Raw genomic sequence first — 17,186 nt, 5'->3', positions numbered from 1 at the left:
TAAAGTTTTTTCTTAATGTATGAAAGATTGTATCATTGAAGCTTTAGCTAATCCAGAAAAGGAGAGAATGAAACATGATGACACAACCATCTCAAGCTGGCTTCAGAGTAAGTATTTTTATTCTTCCAAGGATGAAATTTCCATCTGTTGTAACTGCCATGTTATGTATTTTGTTACCTATGGTAAGAGCCAGTTTGTCAAGAGTTCTCGAGAATATCTAGCCATTCAGCTTGTTCTACAGAGAGTCCAAGTCCTTGGCTGTTCAAGGATGTTCATGTGCTTACTGCTTTTCCAACTCAAGAGGCCATTATTGACTGTGATAGAATTTGGGCATGGATTACTGGGGAGATGAAAATTCCCATCCATTCTATTATGTTATAGGAATTAATCTTAAGGGAACTATTCCCCTTTCTCTCTTTTCCATCCTGAGGTTCTAGTCTTCTTAAAAGAACAAAAACTCGGTTGTTTAACAAAAAACCCTAGCTTTTTTTTTTTTCTGTTCCTTGTACCATGGATTTCTAACATCCAGTTCCCTTTTCTTTCAACCTGTTGTATCTCCGATAGCTGAATCTTGCAGTAGTTCCCCATTGCCCTTTGAAATCTGAAATAAATCATACAAGTAAGTTCTTTTGGAATCAGGTCCACCCTCATCTTTTGCCCCTCCTTAATATTTTAGGTTCCATTAATGCTGAACTTCTTCCACTTTCCATGGTCCTTTTACATGTTAATTCCTCTACTTGGGATACCCTCCCATGCCCACCCATCTCCTCTCACACGTTTTCTACTTATTCATTAGAGTTCAGCTTAGAGATGTGACCTGCAAAGCTTTCCCTGTTAACACTTCCACCCAAAAGTCAGAATAAGGTGCCCATCTTCTGTACTTCCATAGAACCTTTTATGCATCATAGTTATTTTAGTTTACTTTTCTGTCTCTCTCACTGGTCTGTAAGCTCCTTGAGGGCAGAATCTGTTTTGTCCATTATCGTTTAGGTGCTGAGCAAATAATTGTTAAAAAGGCTGCAGATAACTTGTTTTACTAGGACCTCCTCCTCTTGTCTTAACTGGGGTTTTCTCCCTACTCAAGATATGATAAGGACTGTTGACTAAAATTGGTCTTTTATTTGCTTCGTGGTCTGGCAGTGTTTCTTTGTCCCTCCACAACTAGTGACATGTTCCTAGATAAAAGATTTTTTTTTGTGACTCAAACATTTGAAAGGCAGGTGTTTTGTTGATCATTCAGGTTTACTGAGTGATCTGTAAGATTTTATTGTGGCTAATTAATGTCACAGGCTATAGAATTAGGCTTTGTAAATTTGAATCATTGTTCTACATCATACCAATTGTGTGACTGTGAGCAAGTTACATGATATATCTGTTCTGAATTTTCCTCATTGATAGGTTTATACCTACCTGAGATGATTATTGCAAAGATGAAATGAGATAATTACATAAAGTGCTTAATAGGGTGTTCAGCATATGTATGCTCAGTAAATATTAGCTATTATTAATTATAAAATTTCATTCAGTGGCATCAGCAATACAATTTTTCCCACCTCATTTTGTTTTGGAAATTGAGTTGAAGAAATGATACTTAATGTTGTGCCTTTTGTTTTATGAACTATTTTTTTAAAAGCCCTATTTTTTTTTTTTTATTTCATATAGGTCTGGCTAGTTTCTGTGGTGCAGTTTTTCGTAAATACCCAATTGATCTTGCTGGTCTTCTTCAATATGTGGCTAATCAGCTAAAGGCAGGCAAAAGGTATTCATAGCAAATGATATATAAATGAAATTCAATAATTAGAGTACTTCTGGTGGTATTGGGATATTGAGATTGTTGTTATCTTAAAAAACTACTTGTTGGTTGTAGGCTTAAGTACAATATTTTTTCACTTATTTATATGGAATTCTTTAATTAAAAGAAATTATAACTTAATATATAATACATTTTTGCAGAAAGAAATGTAATATTGGGGTATATATGTAATTCATTAAAAAGACTAACTCATTTTGACTACCTGTTAGGCTTTTGAAAAAATGGTTAATATGGTATATTGTGTCTCCTCTTATGGTAAAACATATTGCACTATTGATTATGCTACTAGACAGTAATTGGCCTTTACATGGAGCATTTGGTAGGAATGTGTTTATTTTGAGGGTGTATATAGTATCTTTAAAGCGTGATTATTTTTTGAATTTAAACTTTAGAGCTATGTAAAGCTAATTCACCTTTTGGACAGTGTCCTTTTCATACTGAATTTTTAAATTTTGTTCTGGACCAATATCAGAGGCTTAGAGTTTGAATTAGAATGTATATGAAACCCCATCAGCATAGACTAACTAGAATCAAAGAACTGGAAATTGTTTTCCAAAGCTTTCTGATAGAAGCGAACAGAACTTTGTAAAGCTATCGGGTGCCACAAACAAGTATTACCTAAGTAATTCTTGACAGATTATTTTGGTTTAGGGAAAACTTTAAAAAAAATAATAATTAGGTTTAGGCTTTTATCAGCATCTATCACTTGTGTTATACTCATCTATTGACCATTCCTATACATTTTACTCTTCTGTGTCTATATATGCCAGGAGAACATCACATTTATTTTTAAGTCTCTAGCTCAGTTTTCTGTATTGTGTTATATAGCTTTTGTGATCATCTAATTAAAAGATAGTTTAAAGAAAAAATAAAATACTTCACTGATACCTGCTGCAAACTGATTTGCCTGAAAGCCCTCTTATTTTCAAAAACTGTTTAGGGAAACAAGGCAAGTTGAGAGTAAGCACTCAATAAGAATCTTAGAAAGCTATTCCTTTGTCCATTAACTTGTGTCTTGGGTATTCCTAGCTTTATGTTTGGAAAAACATCTGTATTTGTTTTGTAGGAAAGAGTGTTTTCACTTTATCTTCATTACTTAACTAATAAAGGAAGATCTTGAAAGTTAGAAGGTGTTATTTCCATAGACAGTCCTAAACTTTGAGAATTCAAATGCATAACTGTTGGCACAGGAATAAATATGCTTAAGGCTGGCCAGTAAACTGTCATCTTAGACTCAAGTACCACAACTTGGAACTTGGATTCCCTTTCTTTTTTTTCTTTCTTCTCTTCTTCCCTCCATTCCTTCCAAGTGTGTGTGTGTGTGATTGTTTAGAGAGGTGACTCTATACCATCAAAAATATATATTGACCATCCTGCACTGGAGGACTAAAAAAATGCTGTGAAGGACATTATAGGGTTGGTTGGCTGATAAAAATGAAATATGACCTGTAGATTAAAGTATTGCATCAGTGTTTGGTTTACTAAAGTTGATAACTAAGCTGTGGTTATGTAAGATAAGAGAATAGCTGTATTCTTAGGAAATACATTCTTAGGAATTTTAGGGGTAATTAGGAATTTAGGTACCTCTAAAATGATGTTACTAAATAAGTTACTCTCAAATAGTTTAAAAAATTGTATGTGTGTGAAGATAGGGAGAGAGAGAAAACAAATGATTGAACAGGAGTAAAAATGTTAATACTATGTGAAGTAGTGGTAAAGGGTATGAGTGTGCTTTGTACTGCTTTTACCTTTGTATCTTATCTGTAAATTTGAAATTATTTCCAAGTGAAAAGTTAAAATAAACATACTACATCGCCAAATATTTCTCAGTATAGTTCTAAGAATGCAGTTTTTCCTTAGAAACCACTTCAGCCCCTTCTCTCCCGTATTTATATAGAAATGATTTAGGGATTCTCAGTACATTAATTATAGTTTATTTTTACTTTTATGTTTGAAGTTTCAACTATAGGCTGTTTCTTATTTTTCCTAAATAGTTTTGACCTTCTTATATTGAAAGAAGTGGTACAAAAAATGGCAGGAATAGAAATTACAGAGGAAATGACAATGGAGCAACTGGAGGCCATGACTGGTGGAGAGCAACTAAAAGCTGAGGTGAGAGTTGCTATTTTTGTTTATTGATTTTTAAAATTCAAAATGTATGCATGCTCATAGTAAAGAATTTAAACAGCACCTAAGTACATAAAGCTAAAGTCAAAGCCATACATACCCTCCTTAAAATCGCCCCTACCTCACTTTTTAAAATTGTGATATATTAGTTATTTAAACCTTTTAAAAAAGCTGAAACAAAGTATAAAAGACAGTAATACATCTGTAAGGGAAATAAGTATCAAATCTTCTGTGGTCCTTGATATTCTAACTGGCATGAATCTGAGCACATCTGTTGTTGAATCTGCTCCACACTGACTAAAGAATAATCCTTTATAAGGGACTGCAAGTTAGGAAATGGAAAATATGTAGAAATTTAAAGACAATTGACATTTATCTTTAAGCCAGTGGCAGTAATAGTGTCAGTACAATAAGTTTGTGAAGAGAAGGAAGGAATGTAGAGTGTATCTTCAGGATTGTAACTAAACTTTTTCTGTGTTGTTTTTCAAATCAGATGGCATGTGGTAGGCTGGTAAATTTATGTCTTGTCTTTTGCAGGGTGGTTATTTTGGCCAGATCAGAAACACTAAAAAGTCCTCCCAGAGATTAAAGGATGCACTATTAGACCATGACCTTGCTCTTCCTCTCTGTTTGCTTATGGCTCAACAGAGGAATGGGGTAATCTTTCAGGAAGGTGGAGAGAAACATTTGAAACTTGTGGGAAAGCTCTATGATCAGGCAAGTTAAAGTGGCCTTTGTGTTTCTGTGAAATTTTTAATCCTAATAATGGAAAGTATAGAATGTGGTGTAATTTGAATGTGTCATTTTTGCACATCATGTGAATACGAAACAGCCCTAATATAAAATAGACATTCTGGAAATAGAGGTTGTTTCTTTGCCAGTTATGATATATAAGAGATGGCTCTAGGAGATGTAATGATATGTATAAGGTTTTCAGTTAGGTAGATAGCTTCATGTTGTTTGCTCGTATCTTTTCTGGTCTCTGGAAATCTGGAATTTCAGTCACAACAAAGTAGATATGATCTGTATTTATAAAATATATTTTAAAATATTAAGCATCAAACCTAGGATTAACGTACAAAATGTGCTTAACTTTCACCAACTATATTACAAGGAAATAAAAAACATATATTTTATAAATAAAGTTTATTTTTTAAGGTAAGAGAATTGACTTGTAAATACATAAAATTTTTGTATGTGAGTTAGGTGACTATATTCTGCTACTAAAAGTCATGAATAATAGCTTGGAACTTGAGACCTTGGTTGACTATTAAGATCTTAGATTAGTCAACTTTTCAGGACCTTGGTGTCTTTTTTTGTAATATGACTATATGATTAAATTTGTAGATTGTCTCCAAAGTTCCTTCAAGTAGTAAAATTTGAATTCTTAATTGTTAATCAAAATATTGTTAAAATGACATGTTTCAATCATTTTGGAAAATGTTTTATTGCTTTTGTAAAGTGGTAGTACATTTGTATTTTTTTGTCTTATTTTTTCAATTTAGTGTCATGATACCCTGGTACAGTTTGGTGGGTTTTTAGCATCTAATCTAAGCACAGAAGATTATATAAAGCGAGTGCCTTCGATTGATGTGCTCTGTAATGAATTTCATACACCCCATGATGCAGCATTTTTCTTGTCTAGGCCAATGTATGCACACCATATTTCGGTAAGTATAAGTATCTTTGGCCATTCATGAATGATTCCACATTATTTCTTAGCTGTTTTATTTGTAAATATGTTTTAGTTTGACATCGATATAGATAATGTCTTTTAGAGAGTTACTCTTGTTAATACTCAGCTCTGAGCAGTGGACAATGAAAATACCCCTTTGAAAAAGTAAGTCTTACTAATTCTGTAATTTTACTGTTACTACACTACCAGTTGTCCAAGTTGATATCTTATGAGTTCTCTAGAACTGTAGTTCACAAGCATTAATTTAGGTCACCAGGGAATTACTAAAGAATCACCAGGGAAGCATCTTAGAAACTCAGCCTCACGTCCACAGATTCTAACTTAGTAACTTGAATGGTACCTGGGGATTTTTGTTTTGTTTTTGTTAGTGTGTTTGTTTTTTTTAATCAAGCACTAGGTGATTCTGATGCAGGCGAACATATGTCATTGTGAGAAACAGTCCTGTTGAATACAGAGAATCCTGTTTCCTCAGTGACAGTATCCCTGTCAGATACTTGACTTGCTCTTATGCGTACTGCCTTGAAAGAAAAAAAAAATAGACTGACAGAAAGACTTAACCACCCCCAAACGCTCTTGCACTCTCTGCTATATAACTTCTAGGAAAGGAATATTCACGTTTCTTGTTTTATTTCTCTCCACCGAATTGAAACAACTGAAAACAAACAACAACAACAAAAAGCAAACTAGAGCCTTCCTGAGCAGGTTATCTCATTAGTGACTGTACTGAAGTTCAAGTAAGGATGTGGGGGAAGAGGAGTCACTCTGCCTCCTCTATCTGCCACCTGGACTCTTCCCTGCAAAACAGTGACCTCTAATAGGAATTTACTTTAACTTTTCACCCAGGGCCATGGTCAGAGCTGTGATTGGAAATGATGGTACTTCCCCACTCTGACTGGAACCCCAGCATATTCTTCATTTTTGTGTAGGCTTCGATTCTAGCCCTTCTGTTTATTGTTGTTTTAAAGTCTGTTCTATGAAAGGCTTTCACTAAGATTTTGGGGGAAGATCTTGGTCCTTTCTCCTAAACTAGGATCCCTTCTTTGTTCCCAGTAGAGATATAGGGCTGTGTGGTAGAGGTGTGGAAAAAGGCGCTGAGAAATTTGGGGTCTAATTGATCATTTAATCAACCATCAGCTGTTAGTGTTTACATATCAGCTGCTGCAGTCTCACACTTACCTCTAACAACTAACCGTTAATTGATTCAGTTATCACTTTATTAGCATTATGCGGCAATACTGTGCTATACTCTCTAGAGCGAAAAAGGGACTAAGAGAGTAGGATTGGGCCTCTTTTACCCCCTTTAGAATCTCTCAATCCAGAAAATTGTTTTGCTCTCCTTGTGTAGTTATGTCTTGTGTTGTCGCCCCACCCCACAGTAGATCAGTCTCAGCTATATAACAGGGGACCTGATTTCTTGAAGGACTGAGGTGGGAGAATTGCTTCATCTCAGAAATTCTGACCTGCCCTGTGCTGTACTGAGAAGTGAACACACTAATAAGCGATACTGAACCCTAGCAAACAGGAACAGCTGGTTGCCTGAGGTTGGCTGAACTTTTCCAGGTCAGAAATGGAGCAGGCCATTCATACCAACAGCTCCCTTTTCTGTAGCCTATATAAAATATTGTCTTTATCATTTAAGAGGTAAAAATATCTAAATAAAGAAATATCATTTCACTCTCAGGGTTGGGGAGGAAAACAGAAAACTATACAGAGGTGGCTATACAACCAAGTCAGCAGTAGGCCACTGTCTGGAAAGGGAGTTCATTGGCAGCCTTGGTTACACAGGATTGGGCATCCAGGCTTCCCCAGGGATCCTTACTTTTGCTTCTTGGGTGAAAGCCTCTCAAAGAACCTTCAATGAGAGAGTATGAGTATTGGAGGGCTGCTCGGTCCCTTCTATAAATTGACTACCAGCAGGCTCTCATGGGAGCAATTAAGCCAACCAAACACTGCTCAGGTTATTAGGCCAACAGGAGCTTTTTGAACAGTAATTAGAAGTACAATACTAACAGTGGATATCAATTCTATAGATCTAGTTCCCCAGGTGTCTTGAGATGTAGACCTGTTATGGTTCTCCATTTGACTGAAGATGTGAGCTTGAAGAGGGGTTAAACTCACTTTAGACAAGGAAATATTTATCCTAGGCAAGTATGAAATGTAGCCATCTTTTCTGATCAAGCCTTTTTTTTTTCCCCCCAACCAGATAGGAATTATGGGTGTGCCTAGCAGTAGAAGTCACAGATTGAGAACCAAAGGATTGGGGAGATTGGGGCTATCATAAGACATTTTCATACCTATAATCTAATTTTCAGTTTTAGTTGTTGAGACCCACCTTGCAACACTGGTCTGAAAGAAAGGCTTTCCCCCCATTCATAGTCTAGATATTGCTCAAATCAGGTAGCTTAACTATCTTAAACAGGTAGTTTCAGCATTGTTTTATTCTGTTTCATTAGAACCTTAGCATTGTCATTCCGCTCACATAGATTCCTATTTATTGTTGTCAATAGGACCCATCCTCAAAATTTTAAGTCTTTCTTATTCCAGCTGCTATTCTCTCAGGTCTTTGGTGTAGTTGAATTGGAACCTCTCTCATAAGTAATATTTTTTGTAACTTGGTCACTGGTGTGATCTCAGTAGTAATCAGCATGCTCTCTAAAATGGTGATAACAAGAGATAAATTGTTCCACTTCTAAAATAATTTTTATGGTTCTCAGAGCCTGCTTGAGATACTCTGTGGGACAAAGAGTACTTGGTGTGCCTTCAGTCCAGTGAGCCTGTGGTATAGTGTCACTCAGGAGGGATGGCAGCTTGACTATAAGGACCCAAGACTCTTTTGCCTATCATGATTCAGAACTGGAAGTGGAACCTTTGACTTCTGACTTTCTAGTTCTGGGTTCCATGTTTAGCACAAACTGTGAATGATTTAATTGCTTTCCTAACATAAAGAAGCAGCTAATTTTAGATCTCCTCTTAGGTTCATGTTCAGGGATGATGCCTAACCCACATAATTTTCTGGATGAGTGCTTTCATCTTAAAGAAACTGAAAGACATTAGACAATTGTAGCATCTCCATTTTGTATTATTTTCTTTTTTACATTTCGCATACATTGTATGAAATAATATGTACTTCCTCCCATTGTGCTTTCTCCCATTAAGGGTATGGCATTCCTCAAACATTCCCCCAAATTAGGATGAACCAATCAGGCCAAAAGGGCTGTAGTAAGTCAGTTCCCACATGCTTTAAACTCCAGTATACCATAGCAATTCATAGAAAATCTTATTTAGCTTAGCAGTCGGGTGACCAATTGGTCCTGATTTGCCTGGGACATTCCCAATTTTAGCACTGCAGTCTTGCATCCTGGGAAACCCCTCGGTCACTGGCAAACCTAGACAGTTGGTCACCCTACTTAGCAGTCTTATGGTAATGGTCTCATAACCTTCCTTTATGTTGATCCAGCTTCTTAATTCACAAATCGTAATAGCTGATAGGAGCTCCATGTAGTGATAAAACATTCTGTCTTGGTTGACTGTTACTAGTTCCATTCTGCCCTTTACTAGTGTTAAGACCCTCTACCTGATTCCCTTGAATATCTCAAAAGCAGGAGTGGAAACTCTACATGTTCAATTCTTGATGCAGCAGTGAGAGAGAGTAGGGTGGGGGGAATGGAGAGGGGGCACGCACACACCCTATTCACTTACTCAACAGGTCAGATGCAATAAGAATCTTCTGAAAAGTTCCTAGTGAACACACAGGACTAAATATTGAAACAGCTTCCAGGGATGATTTATCTTAAAATATATGTTGTTGGTAGGAAGTTAGAATTCCTACAACAGGTTTGATTTGTCATCCTCTGATTCTTGGAAAAGGATCCTAGGTTTCTGTATGTACAATGAAAATAAGTGCTATAAATTATGTTGTGTGTGTGTTTTTTTTTTTACTTTTTATCTCCAGTCAAAGTATGATGAACTTAAAAAATCAGAGAAGGGAAGTAAACAGCAACATAAAGTTCATAAGTACATTACATCATGTGAAATGGTGATGGCTCCTGTCCATGAAGCGGTGGTTTCCTTACATGTTTCCAAGGTCTGGGATGACATCAGCCCTCAGTTCTATGCCACGTTCTGGTCATTGACAATGTATGACCTTGCAGTTCCGCATACCAGCTATGAACGGGAAGTCAATAAACTTAAAGTCCAGATGAAAGCAATTGATGACAATCAGGAAATGGTAGGTTTTTATTCTACTAGGTCAAGTACAACAACTTCATGGTATTCAGCATTATCCATACTTTGGAATTGTATTATCTTACGTTCCTATCTTGTTGCTATCTAATATTTTCCTAAGTGGGTTTGGAGGTGACCTCTCTCAATGGGTGGGGATAGCAGGCTTGGTGAGTACATGGAAGTTATGATCAATCAAAAGGTATTTGACCCTGTCTGTCCCAGGTATTTGAGTTTGCTTTTCTACTGAACGCTGTGTTAGCAACTTGAAATGATCTATGTGACTCCAATTGCAGGAGCAATAGGAGTTCCCAAAAGAATTCTTTGGGAGAAAGCTTTACTGAAGAGGCAAATCTTAGACTGGATAGGCCTTCAGAGTAAGTTAGGTTTGGAAATACGGAGGCAAATTGCCCACTCTAGAGCTTCAGCAAAGGTGTGACGTAGTCTAAGGTTAAAAAACCCCATTTTTACTGTAGTGAATCTGCTTAGTGATAAATTTGAGTGGTTAAAGAATGGGGCCAGATGATGTAGAGTAGTGATAGAAAAGAAGACTTGATGAAACTGAGAGCTATTTTAGATTCCTGAGTGGGGAAATGATAATGGTAAAAATTGGTACTTAAGAAAGATTACTCATAACAGTGGTATGAAGTATGTGTTCGATAGGGGAAGGGACTGGTATTAGGTTGGACACCAGCTGGGTGGCTTTTTGGGTAATTCATTGTGAAGTACGGAGAGCAGAGACTGGTAGAGGTAGCAGGACTGCAAAAGACTTGTAATTGGACTGTTGGGAAGGTGAAATAAAGATCAAAGATGACTCCATGCCTCAGACTAAAAGTACCAGTGTTGAGAAGGCAGCCGGTTTTGATAATGTATGAAGGCCATCTTTGTCTTAGATTTGTTGAATAGAGGTAAAAGCACATTCAAGTGGACTCCTAACCACCCTTGTTGAAGTAATTTGTTCAGAATGTCAGCATATGTCTCTTTGAATTTTTTAATGAAACGAAGGGGAGGTAATGTGCCTCTAGTTAGAAAAGTATCTAACTTATACTTTGTAGCCTCCAAATAAAAAGAAAAAAGAGAAGGAGCGGTGTACTGCCCTTCAGGATAAGCTTCTTGAAGAAGAAAAGAAACAGATGGAGCATGTACAGCGAGTTCTACAGAGACTGAAACTGGAAAAGGACAACTGGCTTTTAGCAAGTAAGTTGTTGGAATTGTTACATTCCTGCTGCTGCTCAGTTACAAAAGCAAACCTTTATAACTTTGGCAGGTGTTGAAGTGTATTATGTTGTATTTCAACTCAGTATTCACTATCCCATTCTTTGGTTATTCATCAATGCAGAGTTGGCTTCACATGTTCACTGAAGGAACTGATTTAATTTGCTGGTGAAATTAATTAACTTATAACTACAACATTGGCAGCTTATCATTCAACTTTTCTGTATAAAATCATATTTCTGGAGAAATTATAGGTAGAAAAATGTCCACAGAGTGAAAATGAAAGTCTTATCCCAGGCATGACCTTTTGGTTACAAACTATAAATAGTTTGTGGTTTTATAGCATTCTCTACACTAAAGTTTATGTTGTCATGTTTAGTGGCCTTGAGGCACTTGAGGAAGAAGTTTACCACTTAATATATTCTTCCCTTATTTTTAGAATCTACCAAAAATGAGACCATCACAAAATTTCTACAGCTGTGTATATTTCCTCGATGTATTTTTTCAGCAATTGATGCTGTTTACTGTGCTCGTTTTGTTGAATTGGTACATCAACAGAAAACTCCAAATTTTTCCACACTTCTTTGCTATGATCGAGTAAGTTCTTTTTATTGCAACCTTTAAAAAAGTCTCACACAAAGATAGCTAAACATTATAATCTGTAGAGGTATTATTGTGTGTGTGGTTAAAAGCATGAACTCAAGAGCCAAGTGCCTGAACTTGAATCCTAGCTCTGCTACTTTCTAGCTATATGATCTTTGGCAAGTTTTTTTTTAACCTCTCTGTGCCTCAGTTTTCTATCTGTAAAATGGGATGATAGTATCTGCTTCATAAGATTGTTTTGAGGATTAAATGAGTCACTACACACAAAAGCACTTTGAATAGTGCCTGATACATAATAAACACCCCTAGTTAATCCGTTAACTCAATGTTTGGGTTTATATGTTTGTGTAATAGATAGAACTCTCCTCTCCATTCTTAACCTTCACCCCCCTCAAAAAACAACAAAAAGCTTACACTTTCACACATATATAAAAGCAGGGATGCTTTTCAGTGTGGTCATTCACAGGTTTTTGCATCTGGCCTTTTTCTTAATAATGAATTTACTGCATTTTGTTGTTTAAAAATATAATATGTGTTACAGCCTATCAGCTGCCTATTTCTGGTTTCTGTCAGCCTCGCCTCTGCTTACTTTCCCCTTAACCCCAGTAATACCTATGGCTGAATCTTTGTTAAAGAAGTTATGATGTAATAATAATAATGTTAGTTTTTTCTTCTGTCATTATAAAGCAGCTTTCTTTATAAAAGTGTTTACTGTTGTTATTGTTGCTTTATGAATGTGCTGTTTCCTCACAAAAGCCAAAATCATTGAAGGTCTCTGGAATTGTGAATATAGAAAGGGAAGATGCATTTTGACTAAAGTTACTTGTTTAGTTGATTATGATTTGCTATAACATGATCTTTTAATGTTGAATTAATTTTGACCTTGATTTATTTTTATTTTTCAAACATTTTTTCTGTAGGTTTTCTCTGATATAATTTACACAGTCGCAAGCTGTACTGAAAATGAAGCTAGTCGATACGGGAGATTCCTTTGCTGCATGTTAGAGACTGTGACCAGGTGGCACAGTGATAGAGCCACATATGAAAAGGTATGACTAGTAAATACTTTTATATTTTGCCCATGTATATAATGACCACTTCCAGTAAGCTCTGGGTGGTTCAGTTTTAAAAGAGAAGCTGAGTTTAAGATTCAGTTGTAAAATAATGTTTAAAATTTAAGCACAATTTATTCATTTTTAAAAAGTGCTGTATTTTTTATCTATCTCAAACTAACATTCCAAATTAATATCCTTGAATAAGCTGAATCTTTCTGAGAAAACTACCTATCATTCAGATACATAACATGTTTTCACATGGCATCATTAATCTAGTCTAAAGTTTCAGCTTCTGGTATTTTGAAGGATGGAATTTTTCTTTAAAAGTGACAGCCTTCCCTCCCCTCCCTTAGGAATGTGGAAATTATCCAGGATTCCTTACTATATTACGGGCAACTGGATTTGATGGTGGAAATAAAGCTGATCAGTTAGACTATGAAAATTTTCGACATGTTGTACATAAATGGCATTACAAACTAACCAAGGTAAGAAAAAAGTTATATTTCTCAAAGATTTTTTTTCTCTTCATACTTACACTTTCATAATAACAAATCTTATGATGTTTGTTGTAGGCATCGGTACATTGCCTTGAAACAGGCGAATATACTCACATCAGGAATATCTTGATTGTATTAACAAAAATACTTCCTTGGTACCCAAAAGTTTTGAATCTGGGTCAGGCTTTGGAAAGAAGAGTGCATAAAATCTGCCAAGAGGAGAAAGAGAAGAGGCCAGATCTATATGCATTGGCTATGGGGTAACACAATTATACTTTAATGTGATTTATGAGATTAGATTACCGAAGGATTCTGAAGACTTTAAAATGTTTTACAGTGTTGAAGTTTATCTTCTGCCTTACTTCAGGAGATTATGGGAGATTATGCGATCATGTTCCCACAGGCTGGTGAGAGTTGTCACTTCTGCTTATCAGCTTCCGGTCTATACTGGATGATAGTTTCAAAAGTCATATATAATATGTCTTGGTTTGGAGAAAATATAATTTTATCATCAGTTGAGTTATCAGATCTTCAACAGTGAAAAAAAGGCATCTTAGTTGAAGGATTAGTTAACATTGAAGTTTTTGTTTTTAAGAAAGCATCTAGAGTTCTCTATAAAGCCCTTCAGGAAGTTACTGAAAATTAGTATGTTTTATTCTCTGGAACCATGTAGCAGTGTGAATAACTTGCTAATTTTATTCTTTTAAACCCCATGTTTGTGCTTTTTGATTTGTATTTGTATATTTAAACACTTTGTGCGACTTTCAGCTACTCTGGGCAGTTGAAAAGTAGGAAGTCATACATGATTCCTGAAAATGAGTTTCATCACAAAGACCCTCCTCCGAGGAATGCAATTGCCAGTGTACAAAATGGGCCTGGCGGTGGGCCTTCATCATCATCGATAGGAAGTGCATCTAAATCGGATGAAAGCAGTACTGAGGAGACTGGTATGCTTATTTGTAGAAATTTATAAATAATACATTTTGTTTCAACAAACTGAAATGTTTTGTATCACATGACAAGTAAAATGCTGGCTTAGTATTACTTTTTTATTCCATAAGTAAGAGTATGTAACTGTCAAGAAGTAATCAGCCCTTTGTTTCTAACTAATCTCTAATCATTTTGCTGTGAAATTGTTGTTTATTTACATCTAGGGGCTTGTCAAATAAAACCTTACCTTTATTTCAGATAAATCAAGGGAGAGATCTCAGTGTGGTGTGAAAGCTGTTAATAAAGCTTCTAGCGCCACACCGAAAGGGAATTCAAGCAATGGAAATAGTGGCTCTAACAGGTAGGAGCACCGTGCTATATATCAAAATCCTGGATTCTTACACAATTAAGCAGCCTCATTTGACATGAATGAAACAGGGTGATAGTTGAGCACTATGAAAGTCATTTATGTTGGACTTAGGAATTTTGTATGTACTGCTATTTTGATGCGCTTACCATCCTCATGTTTTACATGCTTTGTATAATGCTGAGACTGACTTTTTGTTTCCCTTGCTGGAATATGCAGGGAAAGGTAGAGGGTGAAGCTAAAAAATTTTTTTTAGGATTGAATGTTTGCTGTGGACAGTCTGGGTAAGGATAATTAACTTAAGAGTAGCCTACACTGATTTAGACCAGTGGTCTATTCAGCTAAGTAATCCAGTTCCTGACAGTCATAGCACCCTTGATTGGCTTATGAGATGATTTTGGTTGTTACTTTGTAATCCTGTATGATTATGACCACATACAGAAAACGGGCCTAACATCCCTTTAATCATTCTTTTTAATCTGCTGTTCATGAATTTGGTTATTATTTACTGGATAAAGAAGTACTTCCTTTTTACTTGTCTTAAAGTAGTTTCAAAGGGCTACTCTTAGTTCTAGAATTTTTGAAGTCAGTAAGAAACCCTGTATGATTTATAACATTGAATATATTTTTTGACCATTTGTCTTAAAGTCTCATGTTTGTATCTTTAGCAGCAAAGCTGTTAAAGAGAATGACAAAGAAAAAGGGAAAGAGAAAGAAAAAGAGAAAAAAGAAAAGACTCCAGCTACTACTCCAGAGGCCAGAGTACTTGGTAAAGATGGTAAAGAAAAACCGAAGGAAGAACGGCCAAATAAAGATGAAAAAGCAAGAGAGACGAAGGAAAGAACACCTAAATCTGACAAAGAGAAAGAAAAATTCAAGAAGGAAGAAAAAGCTAAAGATGAGAAATTCAAGACCACTGTGCCCAATGCAGAATCAAAGTCGACTCAAGAAAAGGAAAGAGAGAAGGAGCCATCCAGAGAAAGAGATATAGCAAAGGAAATGAAATCAAAGGAAAATGTTAAAGGAGGAGAGAAAACACCAGTTTCTGGGTCCTTGAAGTCACCTGTTCCCCGGTCAGATATTGCTGAGCCTGAAAGGGGCAAGTTTGTCTTTCTTTATATTTCTTTACCTTTGGTTGTTGTAATGTGTAGTTGGTTCTTGTCTTGTTCTAGCAAATTATCTAGGCACTTTACTAGGGGGAACTAATACTTGATCACCTTAGAAGTTGATGATTTTTTAAAAAGTGTTTGAAAAAAGTGGAAATAAACCTTATTGTGATTATTTCTTTTTGTCCCAACAGAACAAAAACGTCGCAAAATTGATACTCACCCTTCTCCATCACATTCCTCAACAGTAAAGGTTAGTATAGCCTGAGGAAGGCAGCGTCCATGTTAGGCTCACCTGTTTGGAATACGTGTCCTGACTTCCTTCAAGTCTTGTGCCAAGTATTCACTGGAGCCACTGGAGGTTTTATATTGCATTAGGAAATGAATCTTTTACATATTGGTGGACTGATATTTTTTCCTATTGAATATTTTTATTATAAAAATATTAAAACTTCAAGGACCTAGCACTAATTTTCTAGTGTTTGAAAGTGCAAGAGAAATTTTACCCAGAAGTGCCTCACTGCTTTACGCAGTCTTTTTTGGAGTGCAATGGTAGCTACAAGCAAATGAATCTTTTCAGCAGAATGAAGCCTATTTTTCAGCATAAATATTGAAGAATATATAGCACTGAAGACTTCCTGGATGATACAGGATAAACAAGATACCTCTGAATTCATCAAGCTTCTTGATGTGCATCATACCGATATGTGCCTTCTAAGAAGGAATCTTGAAAGGAGTTCCATCCTCCTTGGTGATCAGTTCTCCTGTAGTTGTGTATATTCAGTGAGCATGCAGCTTCTGTTGTATCTTCCCTTGGAGGTTTGTTTATACCCATTGGGTTCCCAACAAGTCGAACCTTGCGTTACGATAAAAGCAGATGTGGCATCCAATCCTACCACCCAGCAAAGAGAAACCCCAGGCATTCAACTGCAGCACAAAATCGTGGGTGTAGCCTTCTTGAAGACTCAGGGTAGCCATTCCTTGCTCCATATTTAATTTTAATTCTAAAGTCATCTAATTTCATGGAATCTTTGAATTTGCAGTACATTGAACTTTTAAAACTGTAAGTTAACTAATTCTTCATCAAGAGCACTGTGGTGGAATACCGTAATTGATTTTGTTTTTTTTCTTTTTTCAAGTGCTTTTTTTGTGGGAGGTATGAGATTCACCATTAGAGACACTACAAAAAAAAGTGATTGCTCTTTTATAGAATACGTTTTGTTCTCTTGTTAGTGTAATGCCACTGAGTTTTCTGGCTAGGATAAAATATGTGTATACTTATGGTAGTCACAAGTAAAGTAAAATTTAAAACCTCCCTATTAAAGAAAAACTATGAAAATACTTAGACGATGTTGTTCTTCCACAGTGATCTCCACTATTTTAAACTTTTTGTGAAGAAAAAGTTTTGCTTTCTTAAGCCGCTTTACATTACCTATAGCTTAACATTACCTATAGCTTAAGTACACTGTTATGAAAAATGTGGCATTGACATTTATTTTTAAATTCTAAGCAGGTAAAGATTTTTATTTGTTCCATTGAGTATATATAATTTAGTT

General features: G+C 35.8%; 1 protein-coding gene across 9 annotated transcripts in view; it reads left to right on the top strand.

The window, feature by feature from the left end:
* Nucleotides 1–17,186, top strand: part of THOC2 (THO complex subunit 2) — a 99,818-nt gene that overhangs the window by 66,313 nt on the left and 16,319 nt on the right. For 6 of the 9 annotated variants that reach the window (XM_072956837.1, XM_072956836.1, XM_072956838.1 and 3 more), the window contains exons 18-32: nt 27–107; nt 1,663–1,759; nt 3,808–3,925; nt 4,478–4,657; nt 5,446–5,610; nt 9,589–9,864; nt 10,913–11,054; nt 11,512–11,669; nt 12,596–12,724; nt 13,084–13,215; nt 13,303–13,487; nt 13,996–14,174; nt 14,416–14,518; nt 15,193–15,623; nt 15,825–15,883. In XM_072956837.1, the coding sequence (XP_072812938.1) occupies nt 27–107; nt 1,663–1,759; nt 3,808–3,925; nt 4,478–4,657; nt 5,446–5,610; nt 9,589–9,864; nt 10,913–11,054; nt 11,512–11,669; nt 12,596–12,724; nt 13,084–13,215; nt 13,303–13,487; nt 13,996–14,174; nt 14,416–14,518; nt 15,193–15,623; nt 15,825–15,883 (2,435 nt within the window). Of the gene's footprint in view, nt 1–26; nt 108–1,662; nt 1,760–3,807; nt 3,926–4,477; nt 4,658–5,445; nt 5,611–9,588; nt 9,865–10,912; nt 11,055–11,511; nt 11,670–12,595; nt 12,725–13,083; nt 13,216–13,302; nt 13,488–13,995; nt 14,175–14,415; nt 14,519–15,192; nt 15,624–15,824; nt 16,601–17,186 lie in introns of all 9 variants that reach the window. The other 3 variants (XM_015238902.3, XM_072956835.1, XR_012067645.1) reach the window with 2 other exon arrangements.

The sequence above is a fragment of the Vicugna pacos genome, chromosome X (genome assembly GCF_048564905.1).
Source record: "Vicugna pacos chromosome X, VicPac4, whole genome shotgun sequence".
Classification (NCBI taxonomy): domain Eukaryota; kingdom Metazoa; phylum Chordata; class Mammalia; order Artiodactyla; family Camelidae; genus Vicugna; species Vicugna pacos.
Note: the sequence above shows the minus strand (reverse complement) of the source record. Positions and strands in the feature narration are given on the sequence as shown.